This window comes from Pogoniulus pusillus, chromosome 19, assembly GCF_015220805.1.
Source record: "Pogoniulus pusillus isolate bPogPus1 chromosome 19, bPogPus1.pri, whole genome shotgun sequence".
NCBI lineage: Eukaryota > Metazoa > Chordata > Aves > Piciformes > Lybiidae > Pogoniulus > Pogoniulus pusillus.
Genome location: NC_087282.1, coordinates 13913355 through 13932150, shown reverse-complemented (window position 1 = coordinate 13932150; position 18796 = coordinate 13913355). Strand labels below are relative to the sequence as shown.

Genomic DNA, 18796 nt, shown 5'->3' with positions numbered 1-18796 from the left:
CCCAGCGCGTCCCGCCCTTGTCAGCCAGCGATTGGGCCGCCCTGCCCGCCGCGTGTCGCCATTGGTTCTGCTGCCTGCCTGTCGGCGGACTGCCCACCCCCACGGAAGGGCGGGCTGCGGCGGGAGGCCAGTCACGTCCCACACGCAGCCGCCCGGACCGGCCTAGGCTGGCCTGGCCGTCTCCGGTGGAGCTCCGCCTCAGCTCCGCTGCGGTGCCCTTTGGGGACATGCGCGTGTGGTCCACAGCGGCTTCCTCAACAGGGGTCCTGGGAGGCAGTCAAGCAGCCAGCCACGAATTTAACTGTAGTTGGCTGTGGGATTAAGAATCTGCAAGAATGAAAACTAAACCTGCAGCGCACAAACGGTTTTTTTCTGGCAAGCAAGGCACAGCAGCTCCTGCCGGGAACAACCTGTCCGGCCTCACAGCGATATTCTTTCAGCTTTTGGAATTAATCAGCTATTTGTTTCATTTCCTCCTTCAGTACTTATCAGCTTTCACTCTAGTTAAGCTTCTTTGATTTCCAGCCTCCGGACATCCAAATGAATAGCTTGGGATATCTGAAGGCAAATGATCCATAAATGTTGATTGTGTATTAATTGTTTGGGATTACAGAACCATAAAATAGTTTACATTGGAAGAGACTTTAAGATAAAGTCCAGACAGGAACGCAGCACTGCCAGGTCATCACTAAACTGTGTCTCTCAATACCACATCTACACAGCTTTGAAACCTCTCCAGGGCTGCGGACTCCACCACTGTGCTGGGCAGCCTAGACCAGGCCTTGACAGCCCTTTGAGGAAGGAATTGTTCCTTATGTGCAACTGAAACTTCTTCATATGAAGATAAGATGGCTGCACAGACGACAGGTGTGCTTGCTGTAGGCCTGGCATCTCAGCTGCAAGAACAAGGCAAAAGCCAGAGAGATGAACACTTTTCAAGATAACTGACAAAAGCAACTGTTTACAAGCATACACTTTCCAGAAGCATGGTTTGTGTTTTCTGCCAGAAAATTGCCTGGCCCAGCACAATGTGTGCAGCCTCTAAAGCAGTGTAACGTGCTGCCAACCGAGAAAATGGAGCTCATTGTCTCTTGACTTCCACCTATACGATATCTAGGCCTTTCTCTTTGCTGTCAGGGTTTGGTTTGGTTTTGCTGTGCTCACTAAATTGACACACTGCTGAGAAGATTGTGGTAGCAAGCTGAGTTCCTGACAAAAATTGGTTCTTTGCTGGCAGAAAGGCCAGACATTGAGGAACAGCCTACAGCAAGCAAGCAAAGTGCAGGCAAAACAGAGGAAAACAAGTGTGCACTTCCAAGAAATTAAATACAAAGTTATGCCTAGAAAGCCAAACTAATGCATTGCTCCTGGGTGGATAAAAGCACCCATCCTGTGTGGGCTCTGCACAGAAGAGAAGGAGCCTCCTCTGCAAGATTTGTCAGAAGGCTTGGACAATGCTGGGTGAGCCTTCAAGACAGGGTGGAGACATCAGTTCACCTGAGTTACATGGCAATTCCTAGAGCAATAAAAGCAGAAGCAACACAAATGGGAATGAACTCATAGGTGATGTGAAATCACCTCTTAGGATGGAGAAGACCAGGCAAGCTTTGCCTTAGCTTATCAGTGTGAGTCACTTTAGCTTGTGACCTATAACCATACACCATACAACCAGGGTTCAAATTAAGGTATGTCCAGTAAAAGTCTCAATATTGACTATGGAGTAACTGGTGTGTATGTAGCAGTGCCTTCTAAGAATGAGTAAACCAGCCCCTGAGCCTGAAGAGCTGGGTCCATGTAACTTAGAGGACCTTGAGGGCACTCAGAGCATCACCAGTGGGCAGGGACATCTGGAAGTATCAATGCTAATACAACGTTCACCAAGATCCAGGAGTCAAATCCAAAACCGGTCCTGACTCCAGCTTTCCCAGCAGCCAGGAGTGTTCCATTTTCAGATCCTCTTGCAGGGTTTGTTGAGCAGAGGAGTTCTCTCAGGAGTGGGAATCACCTTCATACATATCTGCAAAGAGTGGCTTTTACCCACAGAGCCCAAAGCATAAGCAACAACAGGTGAACAAACACATTAAAAGGACTCTGGGTAAGAAGACAAGGAAGGGATACTCCGGATCCAGAGGAGCTGTAACTATTTAACTCTTCTGAAACAAATCTATTTCCTTCTTCCTGTTCTACTTTGTGCTGCTTTCTTCAAAGGAAACAGTTACATTCTTTGATGCTGACTCAGAAAGAAAGGCTCAGCAGCAGTCCACAACAAATCCTTGCAGCATCTATTACTTTCCCAAGTAAATTAATTCATTCTTAGAACAAGGCTTTATTTTAAAGAGCCTGCATGCCAAGTAAGGTGGGATTTATTTCTAAGGGTAAAAAATGTGTGAAGGAGAAATGTCACCGTGTGTGGCACAAACTCAGTAATGTGAGCACCCAAAGTAATGTAAGATGGAAGGTCACTACATATTACAGCTGACCAACAAGACAGGACAGTGAGGCACCTGCAAACTCTCACTTAGAAGAGAGCACTGGGGAATAAGGAAATAAGCAAACCAGAGGTAAAAATAATTAAACCCCACCAAGAAGGCACTGATCAATAGGGCTAACTCCGCCACAACTCTTTACATCCAGTGTGCTAGTAGAGTATTGCATAACTAATCTGTAGTCATCTCAAATTAGAATCTTGGTGCAGTTATAAGGATCTAATTTTTGGGGGGCAAAACTGCAACAATAAGGACACCTCATAAGGTGTTAGGAACATAGGGTGTTTTGGTGTGCTTCTGTGTGCTTTATGAACATAAGGTGTACTCCAGATTTATCCTTGCTTGCTTTTTCTCCATTTTTGGGGATGAGAAACATAAGGTAGGGGAATTGAGAGAAAGTCACATGAGAATCTGTGTTGGCAGGACCTAATAATACATGAAGTATGTCCAGGGCACCAAAATTTGTGCATTATAAAGAAGTTACAAAGAGAGGGAAAGTATTATAGACATGTGTTTGAGACTCAAAGCTCATGCTTGAGTCACCTTTCTGTCCTTCCCATCCTTCCCTCTTGTGAAATATTTAGAATATACTGCAAATATTTAAAGAAAAAAAGTCCCTGTAAACAGTCCAGAACCTGCACTTTTAAATTAACCAGTAAAACAAAGCCAAGAGGGCAAAGGGCTGGCAATGAATAAAAACAAGGATAGACCTGTGACTATCCTAGGAAGGAACCTGTAACAGAAGTTGTAGCCACTGCCTGTGTGATCCTACCTGTCTTGTTTAGCCAAAAGGAATGGAAGTGTGGCAAGTGCACACAGATCGGGGGCTTTGGTGCGCTGGCCTGCATTTTTATATGAATCAAACTGAAGTGCTGTAGTTTAGAAACCAATAATCTGCGTCTTCATCTCTATCCCATGATAGAAATTTGCTGCTTTTGTAACCATCCTTTGCAGGTGAAGCTTCTACTTAAAAACAGGCTTCAGCACAAGTTCCAAGTTTTCTCCTTGCATTCACACACTATTCACCGGGAACAAGCACAATCTTAGAGGCAGAAAAATGACAAGGGATTTGTTACAGTGTGCACACACCAGGTTAGCTTTTGCTTTTTTATTCTAAATAAAAGGTGGAGTTACCTGCTAGCACACTTCTCTGCCATTCAGAGCAAGGCAGGGCACCTGCCTCCAAAGAATGTGCACTGCACTCTGTATTCCCACAAAGGAGCACTGGAATACAAGGACAAATTAGGAAAAACTATTAAGATTTATACCCACAAAGTGACTACTGCACTGGAGATTAGAGTATACATAAACACAAATGCAGTACATCCTCACCAGCTCTAATTTTGTCTGTTTTGTGTAACCCTTTCCAGCTCTTCCCTTTAACAATCTTTTGGGATCTGGACTATGAGTAGTCAGTTTGACGCTGGGGAAAAACTGCCTGAAGCATGGGCACAATTCAAAACTGCTAGCTCAAAGAATAAAGGTGTACATCTCCTAGCTGCTCCCATCACCCACTTAACATCAGCAGGATGGCAAATTATTGTCTACTATGCCACTTTGAATATTAGCAGGAAATGAAGAGCTTCAGATCTGTGCAATCATGAAATTAACGATGAGTTAGAATGAAAATGAAAAAAATCAACTCTATACACACTGTCTCTTTTCTCTTGTATCTGAGCATGTAGATGTAGAGCTCTCAAACTCTCCTCAAGAAATTTATCTTACTGATGAGTTTAATGGGGTAGCAGTGTTCATTCATGACTTAGTAGGCATGATACAAACTCACCACTGCTACTTCAGTGTGGGTTCTTCACACTGCTGCTGTGAAGAAAAAAAACAAACAGTATTGGCAGTAGCACAACTCTGGTATCAAGATAGATGCTGAATTTGTGACCTTTAGGGCTTGTAACTATTCTGCAGAGAAACTTTCTAAATATGTAACTTAAAAGAAAGAAAAAAAAAGCATCTTTAAAGAAGATAATCTATCCATACTAACATGAAAGTATTTAGGGAGTAGTTAAAAAGAACTATCTGCAGGAACTATGTGCTGGTAACAGACTTCATCAAGTCTGAAAACATGTTTCAAGTAGCAGCTGCAGCTCCAATGGAGTACCTGGCTCTGGTAAGCAGCTGGAATACAACATCTCTGCATACTTCTCTAAGGCTAAGCAAAAAAGAAGTGTTAGAATATCATATAATTATCTGCTATATTATCTTCCCTCAGACCCTTAGAAGCTGATAATAAATCAATATTTGATCCAAACAATTTAACCTTTCCCTTCCCTATACAATAAACCAGCAGTACTGGCTGCGAGGTTTTGCTCACTCCTCTTACAAGTGTCTGCTGCCACCAAGGGATGAGGCAGGTGAAAAGCAGAAATTAGTGGCTTGCAATAGAGTTCACTCTGTAACGACTCAAGATCTTTCGATCTGTAAACATCACTGACTTCCCAGATTTCTGGTGAGGAAAGACATTGTCACGTTTCTGGAGAGCCTTAATTATTTCTAATTCTGTATCTGTTAGCTGTTACTTGAATCATGAATACTGCCAAGATTTAACACAGGAGCTGGGAACTCCTGGATATTTAACCAGAATCTGAGGTGGTTTTTGAATTTGCTTTTTTTGTTTTTACAATACAGTATGTTACAAACAAAATGTATCTCTACATATAGATCAGGGTCCTCCAGACCTTCCCTGAAACCATGTATCCTTCGGCTGAAAAAATCTTAAAATCCAGATGCGTTCTTCTAGAGGTTGTGCAGCTTCACACCAGGGTAATTTACTTGAACATTATGCCAGAATTCAGAAAGTACAGCGTTTGAGGGAAATGCTGTTGTGTGTTGGACAACAGACTTTCAATTACAGTAGACACTTAACACCACCAGTGATGTCAGATGAGGTGGATGTATGTCTGTGTTCTGTCAACAATATAAAGGCCTGGTTTGCCGATGTGAGATATCTCATTGCAGCTAGGTTGGCCAGTCTGGAGTGACTCACAACAATGAGCCACTATCTGTGGGATTCAAAAGATAAAGATTTCCCAGGTCTCAAATACCCTCACATTGCTATAACCCATTTTACTCCATTTTGGTAATAAAGCTGCTGAAAGACAATAGGACAACTGCAGCATTCAGTTAGTACTTACTTCAAAATACTCCTGAAGAGCTCATAAATACAAGACCTGCTCAGGGTTTTCACATTTTTCTACCTATCCCCTGGAGATGTGCTGCCATCAGAGACCACAAGCAAGCAGCAGCCAGGCTGCCAGGACCACTGCTAACAAGCTATGCAGCTTAGAAAGGGATTTTCTTCTGTTACTGCTCCTGAGGTGTTGTCCTGACCACTTTGTGCTTGGCAGTCTTCTTTGGAAAAGAAGTGACTGCATATAGCACTGCATTTCAGCCAGGCTCTTTGCAGTAGGACCCATTGAAAAAGCAAGAGGCACAAACTGTCACAGAGAAATAAAACAACACTGCTTTAGTGTGTGGATAACTAACCACTGGAAGAGATTGTCCAAGGAGGCTGTGGAGATATTCAGCATCTCAGCCCTGGGCAACCAGCTGGATTGCACCTGCCTGGACAAGTTTTGACTATGTGACCTCAAGCAGACTATTATAGCCTCAGCTATTCCACGACCTTGTAATGCAGCCACCTTCTTTACAGCACAGTTTTTACACAATTTCCCAACTTTCACTAGTATCATTTGCCTACAGCTCTACAGTTGGATCTAAGTGGAGTGTCTCACTCAAGGGAAGGCAGTTTAGCAGAGCTGGAAACATATAAAAGAAACCATGATCCTCATCTTTTTGCTGAACAGGCAAAAAGCAACAGTGCTTCACCTCTCTTGTTTCACTCAAAGCACTCTGCCCTGGGGAAGATGAAGCACATGTGACATACAAAGCTGTTCTCAGAAGCTCCTGCCTGTATATGCATGTTTCAACCTCCTGCAGGGTAAATGCAACAGCATCACATGCCCAAGGTGCCACATTGGACTTTTTCACTGATCAGTGGAAGGAATAGGGAGAAATTCTGCACAGCTGGCAGTAGAATGTGTTAAGTCAGCAAAATAATGATCACAGAACAACATCCAAAACAGCCTTTGGACATTACATCTTTATTATATAGCTTACAATTGCCAATATAGTGATGGAGGCACACAAGAGGAAAGGTGAGGCTACATGTTTGTAGAGGTAAAAAACTGTAACAGCATTGGGTCAGCATTCCACAACAGTATTCAGTTTCATTTTTCATACCAAAACTGAGTAAAAAAAAATTCTCAAGTTTAAAACATGTCACTGGAACTCCTAGGGGGAAAAAAAGTGTTTTTAATAAATAGAAATGTTTGTTTCCACTATGGTTAGTCAGCTTCACATTCATTTTTGTATAAAATGTTCAGTGTTTACTCTTCTAAAAAAAATATTGGAATATTCAAAGAGCATTTTTAAAGCCTCCAGCATACACAGTTTGTTTTCTTAAATAGAGGTTTCATAAATAACTAGTTACAGAAAACAACAAAAATAGACAAAGTAGCAATACGATTGCTTTGTAACTGTGTGTTGCTAAAGGACGTTGGAATTCTTTTAATCCAAACTGCTTCCAAGAAGAGCAACACATTTACATTTTAAAACATTTATGTCTGGCAAAACATTGAGCTCCCACATGATTTCACTTGTACTGCACATTCAAAATGAAAAAAAACAACGTTTTGGTTCTTCAACATAAAGCACCTTAGATAGCATTTTAATCACATGATAAACGTTCTGCAAGCTGGTAGCACACCTTTGGGGGAGTGCTGGACACACTCTATTTTCAAAGATCTAGACTCTGAATGTCCTAATCAGCTACACATTACTCACACAGTATCTTAAATCCAGCCTCAAAAGGCAAGTCCAGACAGATATCCCTAAAGAGCAGAACTGGACTGACAGGGACCTCCTGAGTGTGCAAGTCCTGACCACTTTTTTTTGCTGGCATCACTGATACAGGCCTCTTCCAGAACAATTTGCATTCTGCCTGTATCAACTCTGAAAGAATTGGTCTCAAAACCTAATAGCTGTTATACTTTAAAAGCGTTATCTTTAACTTGGTTATTACCTCTCTAGAGCTTGATCATCTGCCTACTACAAGCTGCTTTCTCATTCCCTCTTAGGCAGCATTTTGCTGTTCCTCATTCCTCAGAAATCATCTTTGCATCTCATCGAGAATCCTGGTTTTGAAAAGTGGCCTTATTTTGTTGTAGCTGGATCAAATGCTGGTTTCACAGAAAATGGAAAAGTCTGGAAATACACCTGTGCTGGGAAAAAGTTGGTGATAAAGGTAGCACCCCACCCTAAACATTCAACTCACACATTATTTGGACAACTAAAGGTTGAAACTAAAGTGTTCTAAAATACATCTGAGACCAACTTCACATATCTTTCGCACTGCTTTATCTGCCAACATGGAATTTAACCTGAAATGACTATTCTGTTTCCTGCAGTAACAGCATGATGCCTGTGCTTTACATGCTACGATATGTATACTACATAACCACTACCTGCAGGAGAATGCCCACCTGCAAGCATGCAAGGGTCTACACTGCATGATTAAGACCACCCCACTGGCACAAGCCAGACAAAAATGGGTGAAGTATTTCCCTTTCTTCTCCAGAATCTTGCTAACAACACCAACAACAGTGAGGGTGGATAAACAAGAAAACTGAAGTCTTTGGAAACACTCTGAATGGTCATGAAGCACTAAAAATCCATCACAATATGATCAAACAGCTCTCAGCTGAAAACTGAGAACAGTATCTTATGGAATGGCTTTGCAGTAATGTATCTAAGCATGTCTTCACACTATAATATGCACATGCAGCCAGCATCTGATTTACAAAAATAATCTATAGTCATGTAGACACAGTAGGAGCCTAAATCCTGCAACAAAAATATTTTGTTTCTTAAACCAGAGGCAGGAACAAATCATGTTACATGTACAGTGATTCACTAACAAGTGTCCTACAACACAATCCTGATTCCAAACACTAATGTTTTTCTGGTAGTTCACAGACAAAAAGCAAAAGCTGTTCACTTATGACTTAGACAAACTGTGCACCAACATCAGACTTCCAGTAAAAAACAAAGATTACAGAGATCTCTTTTTCATACTCTGAACTGAGCACTTCTCCTCTACAAGCACAAGGTGGAATTCCATGTTTACACCGTGGACTGTATTTTGTGACGTAGTTCAATGTTACTGAACACAGAATTGCCTCAGCCACTTCAGCAGAGGATTTAAAGCACAAGGTCTATTAAGTGGCAAACACGTAGCTACTGGGTGATGAATACCTTTTTTTTTCCTCACTGAGAATATTGGTAATATTCATGGTTTAATGATTGAAACCTGCATTTTGATGTTTCAGTTCAGCCACAAACGAAGAATCTTAATTTGCAAAGCCTCAAACTTGACATCCCAAGCAAAGGAGGTTTGGATCATTCTGTGGAGTGGATTCTGGGCCATTCCTGGTATAAAGACTCCTTTACAAGCAATTGATGTCAGTTCAGTATCTGATACAAACAAATCCTCTGATGGAGTCTGATATCTGCAGAGACTGAGCTGTAAGGATTTTAAAAGCAATCTACCTGGCACCAGCCCCAACTACTCTGGTTCACATCAGGAGTGTTAGCAGACACTGGTAGTGAGCACCTGCTGCTCTGCTGCCTTCTTCAAAGTTAAACATTTCAGCCCACACCACATCACACCACACTCATCTTGTATTCACATATTGCAAGAGTTTTTGGTTCAGGAGAAGTTGGGAATGAGCAAACTTCCCCCCACACTCAACCTTCAAGCAGAAAACCTTAGCAGTAGGAGTGTACTGGGGCAGGGCTTTATGGAGTTACTGTGGATATGACATTAGAAAGCAAACCTAAGCCTCTCAGTTATCTCTGCTTTGCAGGAAATCAGACCACAAACAGGGAGATAATTTGAAGGCATGAGTGTGGGAAGCTGGAATCAGATGTCTGTAAAAACAAAAAGCATTGGTGAGGAACCATCCCTGGTAGAAGGGGTTGCAGGAGGTATGAATTAAGGCACGTTTATCTGCAAACACAGATCCTTTGGCGTTCCGCAGATGCAATAATTCATCACATTTTAACACAGCACTGAATGTGACTATGCACAAGGCAGACTGTTATAAGACTGGGGAATAAGTTTCTGGTTCTGTAGACTCATTAATTGTATTTTGATATTTTGCCAAAACCATACTACACTGCAAGCTTCCTGGAGTGGTAACACAGCCCTGTTTGCAAGCAGGAACAGCCCCTGCAGCAGTTTTTTTGGTAAGCCTAGTTTAAGACAGACGAAGACCCTGAACAATCACTGCAAAAGCTACCTTTCTACATTAAAGATGAAACACATCTGAAAAGACATCCAGAAATGCTCAGCACATGCACAGAGTCCTGAACAGCTGTCTGGCTGTTCTGCCACTTTGCTTCAGGGTTGTTTTTTTTTGCTCAGTGGGAGAGGATGGTTGAGTGTCATAATGCTGTGTCATCATCTCCAAAATCTCCCACCAACAGCGAATGCTTATCTGGTTCATGAAGAACGACACTGTTCACTGAGCGCTTGTCTGAGAAGAGAGAGTTTATGGAGGCTCTGCTGTAATTGATGATCCGATCCATTAGGCTCAGTTTAGGAGAGCCTGTCCCACCCTCATCAATTCCAACATGGACACTGATTTCAGATGGGCTCTTGCGCCTCATTTGGCCACGGGCCTGGAACTGAAGTTTCTCAGAACTTGGTTTCTTGTACCTAAGGAAAAAAAACAGAAGATGACAACATATCTCAGGCTGAAGCAAAGCACACTGAAACATGGAGAGGAAATCGCCTATTGCTATGCTCCTTGGTTTGTTCCCCAAGTAGTAGGTGACAGAAAGAAAGGAAACAGCCTCAGGTTATACAAGGGGTGGTTTAGTTTGGGCATTTGGAAAAATTTCTTAACTGAAAGGGCTATCAGGCACAGGAACAGGCTGTTCAGGGAGGTGGTTTTAAGCCTGGAGGCTTAAAACCCATGTAGATGTGGTGCTGAGAGACATGGTTTAGCAACAGACTTGACAGAGCTAGGTTAATAGTTGGACTCAATGATCTTAAAGGTCTTTTCCAGCCTTAAACAATTCTATGATTCTATGTCCAAGCTAGAGGACATTTATAATTTGGTTGATTAGATAGTGAGGAAAGTGATGATAGATTCAGATGTGATAAAGCTACTGCACAACCAGAAGCTAATTCAGTGCTTTTTGGCCAGGATACAGAAGAATGGCTACAAGGTGACAAGTATCACTCAACATTAAACTGCTTTGGTGATGCTCACATCTGCACAGCATATTGGCAAGTTGTGTATACTCAGAGTGGACCACTATAGCTACTGCTGACCAGATTTCTCACAGACAAACAAATGCCACTAGGGATTTCTCCTTTTTGAATGCAATTCTCATTTGTATATTTCTCTTCACATCAGAAATGTGAAGCACCACTGTCTGAAATGCTTTGAACCAACTGACTCTTCTCAAACAAGAACTCAACCAATTGCTTCTGAACACAGACCAGTATTTCAAAATGCTTTGAAATCTGTTCTGGTCCCACACTTCTTTTCTGCCACTCAGTGTTAAAGATTTGAGATTCAAATCCATATTCCAAACAATAAAACTGTTCATACTTACATCTTTAGCAGCAAAGAAGAAAGCACAACAGAAACAGAAGAGGCAGCCATGGCTGCAGACCCCATCCAGGGCTGCAAAACCAAACCAACAGGCATGAAGACACCTGGAAAATGAAATCATACAATAACATTTACGTACACAGCATACAGTAACAGTTACAATTTTACACAGACTGTCTAACTTAAGTTGCACTTCAGTATGCAAAAATATAGTATTTTAAAGGACAAATACATAACAAATCAATATTTGGGTCTGTCTCAGCTGGATGTGTCACCCAGTCTGAAATGCAGAGATAAGTGTGTCTCACCCACCTTGCAGTAAGCTGCTTGTTCACAGGGGCAAGCTCACACAATAAACCTTTTATCTTGAAGTTATTTTGCTGTTCTGAGCATCCCCAAAACAGCCATAACGTGGAAGGACAGCACAGAAATACACCACAGCAACAAGCCCAGGCAGAGAAAACTGCACTTACTGACAGTCAGAAAACCAGAAAGTAGGCACGATTCCACAGAGTGGTAAATCACTGCAGTTTTCTACTCACTAAGCACCATGTCATTACTGCAGGGAAACCTTCACATACCAGCAGCAACGGGAACTCCAATGAGGTTGTAAATTAGAGCAAAGACAAAGTTGATCCGGATCCTTTTCACAGTTTTCCTGGATAAATCTATACTTGCAACCACATCCATCAAGTCATCCTGTAAGTTAATGTTTATTGGAGAAATGAGAGAGGAAAAAAACACACACATAGTGTCATCATACCTCTGTTTTTAAGCTCACCATATCATATGTTGGAGTGGAACTAGATGATCTTCAAGATCCCTTCCAACCCAAACCATTTGATGAATACACTGGATGTAAACTAGATGTAGCAAGTAATCTGTAGGCTGCTCCAGTTTGTCTGCATAGAGCCTATACAGTCAGCATCAATCTTATTCCAGAAGCCACCATAATGCAAATAACACACAGCATCACACAACACAGCTCTGGACACTGACTACAGCTTCTGTCAAGGTGCTGCTGATATGTAGGAAGCAGTGACAATAACCTTGGAGGCCCAAGTGGTATGTCACTGAAATATAACTTATGTTTGCTGAAGGTGAGGTCACTTTTTTAATCCTTTGCCCACTTGCAAATTTCAGTTACCCCAAAATTTGTAGCAGTCAGAAAACAGGGAAGTTTCCTTCATAGGATAGTTACACTGCACCAAGCAAACATTATCCCAACAATCTCTTCTCTGGTCCAGATCTCCTGGCTTATGAAGGTCATACAACTCAACAGGGGTCTAAGTTGTGCAGGACAAATGAGGCCTTCTAACTCCTCTTATAACCTCATTTTCACAGTATCACCAAGGTTGGAAGAGACCTCATAGATCATCAAGTCCAACCCTTTACCAAGGGGATACCATTTTCAATAAAGCACTGTGATTTCTTACCTTAATTAGAACAACATCAGCTGCCTCAATGGCTACATCAGTTCCTGTGCCAATAGCAATTCCCACATTGGCCATGGCAAGAGCTGGGGAGTCATTGATACCATCTCCAACCATGGCCACTCGTTTTCCTTCGTCTTGTAGCTGCTTCACTTTGGCCACTTTGTGGGAGGGGAGAACCTCTGCAAACACTTTGGTGATGCCAACCTGAAAAGAAGAAGCACAAAACTGTTCTGCAGCTTTCTGCTGCCTGTGAAAAGCTTTTGTCTTTAACAGTGCAACTAGGAAGGTTGAAGTCTATTATCACTTACAAGCTAAAGACCAAACCTCTCTAGTATGAAAATAGTTTTGAATTCAAAGGTGATGATGCTTCTGTTAAAAAAAAAAACTCCTTCCATGCTCCCCTGCTCTGAATTTATTGACATGACCATTTTTCACAGCAGACCAGTTCTGTGCCAACCACAAGCAGTACTAAGATGACAGAACATGCTTCCTGTGAGCAGGCAAGCTCCAAATACAGGTGTCACAGCTTACCTGGGAGGCAATAGATCTTGCTGTCTTGCTATTATCACCAGTCATTAGAACAACTTCTAACCCCATACTCTTCAAAGTGTAGACTGCCAGCTCAGCCTCTGGTTTCACAGTATCAGCAATAGCTATTAAGCCACAAAGCACTCCTAAATTAACAGAAAGAATGTGTTGGTGATAAAGATACTTAGTGCTTTAGGAGAGGAAAAAAGGTAACTTTTCCAGTAAGACAAATTCCAGAAACAGTATTACCAACAGTAAAAAGCAAGATGAGAAGCAGTATCAGGGCAGCAGTTTAAGGCAATACAGAGCATAGACTGCTCAACAACAAAAAATCCTTTTTAAAATCCTTCCTCTTTGTCCTTCAAGTCTTTGCACTATGTCCAAGTTCCCTGTCAACTAAGGCAGGCAGGAAGGTCTCTCCTAGATGAAAGCATTATAAAATTAGCTAATGATCTCTTTTCATCCTATTGTTCTGCTTCGGTTATAATTGCTATGACATTACAGCTTACCTTCTACTCTGAGAATGACAAATCAACCTCTGAATTAAAAAGACAGCACTGAACTTACCATCAACAGCTGCTAGAACTGCTGTGCGACCTCTCCGCTCGTGCTCCATCATGGTTTTATCAACTTCATTTTTAACAAGGAGGCCATTTCTGTTCATCCATTCCCGGTTCCCAATGAGGACTGAGTATTTTTGAGAAGTCATAGCAGCTGAAAAAAGAAATTTAAATATAATCCTACCATCATGTGGATAGCCAGGAAGCTTCCCTCCAACTAATCCTATCCAGTGGGCACTGAAATATCATTAGGGAACCCAAACAGAAGAAATCTCTCAATACTTCGTCCCACCAATCTTTTCATGGTTTTGACAAGACAGGCACCAACATTTCTCCAGTAATGGGTAGTTACCATGTAAGCATGCCAAGAATCACAGGCCAAAGGATGGTGAAGGGCCAACTTCCTTTCTTAGTGCTTCTACTTATATATCATAGCCCAATACAGTTGAAAGATGCAACCATGAGCTGCTTTTGACTGAAAGCCAGTCAGTTGTGCAAATATACAGAATTCTGGCTCAGAAATGGTAACTTGGAATGCAGCAAAACAAAACAGAGTGCTGAAAGGCAACTAATGTATGATTGTCCAGCCTCGCACTCAAGATGTTACTTCAGACTGCATTTAATCATCACATCCTGAGTGATCATAGAATCACAAAATTGCTTAGGCTGGAAAAACTTTTAAGTTCAACCATTAACCCAGCACTACCAAGTTGAGTGCTAAACCCTGTCCCTGCACACTACCTGTGAGCATGAAATAAATTAGTGTGAAACCATTTAATGCATGCCTTAATGCAAGCCCAGTTCTCCAGGACAGAAAAAAGTGACTCATTTTTAAGGCTCCTAGAGACACAAAGGCAAAAATGATCCATTTCAGTCTATAAACCGCAGTTGTCTTACTTGGCAGTTCAGCATCAATAATCAAAGCAGGCTGCACAGATTCATCTGTATTCTCCTCAATTTTCACAAGTGTTGCATTTTTAATATTGTTTTCATCAACCATTTCATTTTTCCTGTAAAGCAATGCTTCAATATTGGAGACTTTACAACTGATGCCGCAGCCTGGGACTACTTGAAAATCTGTACAAGTCCCAAGAGTTTCTGAGTCCAGCTCCTAAACAAAAAGGACAGAGTGTGAGAAAATAGCTGAATCTATAAAAGTATGCTGCATTTACAAATCCCATAAAACTAAGTGCAGTCAAAGAACTCTAACAGGAGCAAAGGAATATTCAGTCAATCAAAACATGATTATATATCCAGTGAATCTAATGTTGTACTAAGTGATTCATGTGGCTCCTCAGTTTTCAGCTTTCCCAGGTGGATACTTCAATTACCTTCTAAGTAACACAAGACTACTCATAGATATTAAGTACTGCCAGAAATGTTCTTCTATGTAATAACCTTCTCTTCTCCTAAGCCAGGAACTTACCTTTTTGCAGTATTTTGTTATTGCTGCTCCAAGAGGATGCTCGCTATTACCCTCTGCAGTCCCCACTATTGCCAGCATTTTATGACGAGGCAGCTGGTTACCCTCTAGAAACTTCACCTGCATGACTTCTGGAGTTCCATGAGTGATAGTCCCTGTTTTGTCAAACACGACTACCTTTACCTGCAGCAAAACAGGATGCCTTCAGTCAGTGAACAAAGTTTTAACATAGAGCTTCCTCAGAAAAAACTCAGAGGACACCTTCTCAATGCTGACTAAAGGGTTGAGAGGCAAAAGGATGGGACCACACTCTTTTCAGTGGAGCAATGGGCACAAAGTGGAACCCTGAAGAGACTGCAAACCTGCGGGGCCATTGTGATCCTGAGCAACCTGCTGGGGTAACCCAAGCAAGGGGCTTGGACTGGATCATTTACAGAGTGGGATCCTGTGAGAAACCCCCAGTTTCCCCAAGTGACCAGGAAATCCTGATCGTGTCCCCTTTACCAACAGGTACTGCCACTTGCATTAAAGATCTGCTCAGGCAGCAACTGGCAAAGTGTTACCAGTATCAGCCTTTGAAGTTCTTGTGACAATGACCTACATCCCTCACCTTGTGTGCCATCTCTAAGGGCTCTCCTCCTTTGATCAGAATGCCGTTCTGAGCTCCTATTCCAGTCCCAACCATCACAGCTGTTGGGGTGGCTAATCCCAGAGAGCAAGGGCATGCAATGCACAGGACTGTGATGGAGGCTTGGAAGGCAAAGCGGATTATCACTTCAGCTGTAGAAATGCTCTTGTTATAGCCCTAGTGATAGAGGTTTATGTCAGTAACAGAAGAAATGGAACAATATGAACAATATTCAGCTACACATTGCCTTGAATGTTGAAACATCTGTAAATATATAAGCTAAAGTATTAATATTAACAAGTAAAGCACAGGCAAACCATGAAAAAGCTCAGATTAATGATTAAATTAATGACTAATTAACTAATTCTACTCTGCACTGCATATATCATCTGTTTTACTTAGGGGATAATTACCTAAATAAGGTACCATATGCTATGGTAACTCTTCAATGTTGCAATGTAACATAGTATAAAGACACTCTATCAACAACATAAAGTCACAAACAAGGTGGACATGAAGCTTGATTTCCTGGAAACTAATGAATTCTAAATCAGAAAGAGTCAGAAACCAAGAAACTGGTGATCTAGGTAATCCCAAGGTAGAAGTTAAGATCCACAACATCCTCTGTAAAGAAGATGAACTCCCCTGATTTCAAAGATGAATTTACACAACGCTAGATGGAAGCGGAGGCTGTGGCACAGGGGACTTCATTTCCCCACAGAGAAGGGATGGAAATTAGGAATTTTTCATGTTTAGCTTTTTTCCCCCCTTTCCTTAAATTCACTTATTTTTAAACACTAACTTTCAGGAGTTGCTTAATTACTGCAGAATAATTTTAAGTATAACTGTAAGAGTGACATGGTGTAAAATAATAATTATAGTAATTATTGCTACTACTACTACTAACAACCTGTAGTCAGCAGCTGCCTGCAGGGATAACTCAGAAAGTGAACCATTATAGCCTAGTGGACTTATGGGCTAACTGCTTTTTAAGTATTTCAAAAGGCGTTTAGGGAGACTTACTTACCAGAAAGTACTTCTCTACTATTTCAAAATCCACAAATCCAATTATAATCCAAGCAAAAAGGGTAACCACAGAGACAGCCACAATAGAAGGAACAAAGTAGCCACTAAGTTTGTCTGCAAATTGCTGGATAGGAGCCTAGGAAGTAGAAACACTCATTGGCTCCGGCAACATCATATGCCTTCAGACAGATATAATCACAGCTGTTTGCAGCATACCACACTTTATAATTACCTACTTAATTTGACTATGAGACTTGAAAGAGCAGATCATTTCATAATCCTTATTCAGCAAAATGCTAAACAACCTTAACCACTCTTTTCATGATTTGGAATGCTGATGCCTAAACAGTAAGACAAACCCCAAATGTTTCATTTGGTGGCACTCTACCTTTGAGGTTTGGGCCTCCTCCACAAGTTTTACAATCTGAGAAAGAGTTGTGTCAGCTCCAACGTGGGTTGCTGAAATCAGGAGTGATCCATTCTGGTTAATAGAACCTGCAATAACTGTATTGCCAGGTTTTTTAGTCACAGGCATCGCTTCACCTAAGGAAAGGGCAGCGACAGATATTGAGGTACATTTTTCAGCAATATCTCAATAGCTACCAACTCCTGGCAAGCAGTTTCAAAAGTGAGAACATCAGCTTCAACTCCCCTTGTCAGATTAATTTATAGGAAATCAGTATTTTCACACTTGTAAAAATCAAGGGCTGCATCAAGTCAGGTGTGTCAAGCAGATCAAAGGAGGTTCTCCTCCCCCTCTACTACTTTGCCCTGTTGAGGCCACATCTAGAATATTGTGGCCAGTTCAGGGCTCCCCAGTTCAAGGACACAGACTTGCTGGAGCAGGTACAGAACAGTGCAACACAGATGATAAGGGGACTAAAACATCTTTCTTAGGAGGAAAAACTGAGAACTGGGGCTTTTCAGTCTGGAGAGGACTGAGGGGAGATCTCATAAACATTTCAAGGGTGGGTGCCAGGAGGACGGGCCCAGGCTTTTTTCAGTGGTGCCCAGTGACAGGACAAGGGGTAACGAGCATAAATTTGAACACAGGAAGTTCATCTAAACAGGAGAATGAACTTTAACAATGATGGAGCACTGGAACAGGCTGGCCATAGAGATGGTGGAGTTTCCACCTCTGGAGACATTCACGACCCAGTTGGATGTGTTCCTGTGTTACCTCCTATGAACGAACTTGCCTTAGCAGAGAGGTTGAACTCCATCTCCACATGTCCCTTCCAACTCCAACCATTCTGTCATTCCGTGAAATGCTTACCTGTGATAAGAGATTCGTCCACCATAGAATGTCCTTCGATAACACGGCCATCAACTGGGAATTTGCCTCCTGGGATCACTTTGACAATGTCACCTCGTTGAACCAGTTCAACATCAACTTGCTCTTCACTAGAAGGATGTAGAGTTATTTTAATAAGATTGTTCACTGGAGTTACCCAGGCTAAAGGAAGTCTCACTATACACAAAGCATAATCCCACAGTTTGACATTAACTTATAAAAAAAAAAAAAAAGGCAGAATAAAGGTCTTTTTAAAGAGCATTATGATTACTTCATCATATTTTTCTTTACTATCCAGTTGAGAAAATTCACTAACTTTCTTATAACAGCAAAAAATAGCAAGATTTCAACAAAACAAATCAGAGCAGTGTTAGTTTTTCAGTATTTTTAACATTCACAGCTGGCAAATAGAGAGTTATTTGCTTCAAAGCTCTATAGAATGGTAACATTTGTCTGTGAATTAAGCACATCAACAACAAAAAAAGGAACAACAGAAAAAGCAAATGACAAAGCAAGATACCTTAAAAGAACGTTACCAGGGCCCAAGGTAACAATAGTAGCTTCAGTAGCTTGTAATGAAATTAGTCTTGCCAGTGCTTCTGATGTTTTACCCTAGAATAATAATTTTCATATTTTTCTGACTATGCTATTGCAAAACAAAAAATTGCTGGGTAAATGACAACTGCAGATGTTGCAATTTACCCTATTAAAAACAC

General features: G+C 41.5%; 1 protein-coding gene across 5 annotated transcripts in view; it reads right to left on the bottom strand.

The window, feature by feature from the left end:
- Positions 1 to 6585: 6585 nt before the first annotated feature.
- ATP7A (ATPase copper transporting alpha) overlaps positions 6586 to 18796 on the bottom strand; it is a 28359-nt gene continuing 16148 nt past the window's right edge. For all 5 annotated transcript variants that reach the window (XM_064159384.1, XM_064159385.1, XM_064159386.1 and 2 more), the window contains 13 exons: positions 18601 to 18692; positions 18063 to 18190; positions 17175 to 17329; positions 16788 to 16922; positions 15743 to 15937; positions 15136 to 15315; positions 14607 to 14820; positions 13717 to 13863; positions 13153 to 13295; positions 12622 to 12825; positions 11767 to 11884; positions 11187 to 11289; positions 6586 to 10278 (listed from right to left, as the gene is read on the bottom strand). In XM_064159384.1, the coding sequence (XP_064015454.1) occupies positions 10005 to 10278; positions 11187 to 11289; positions 11767 to 11884; positions 12622 to 12825; positions 13153 to 13295; positions 13717 to 13863; positions 14607 to 14820; positions 15136 to 15315; positions 15743 to 15937; positions 16788 to 16922; positions 17175 to 17329; positions 18063 to 18190; positions 18601 to 18692 (2088 nt within the window). In that variant the 3' untranslated portion in view covers positions 6586 to 10004. The remainder of the gene's footprint in view (positions 10279 to 11186; positions 11290 to 11766; positions 11885 to 12621; positions 12826 to 13152; positions 13296 to 13716; positions 13864 to 14606; positions 14821 to 15135; positions 15316 to 15742; positions 15938 to 16787; positions 16923 to 17174; positions 17330 to 18062; positions 18191 to 18600; positions 18693 to 18796) is intronic.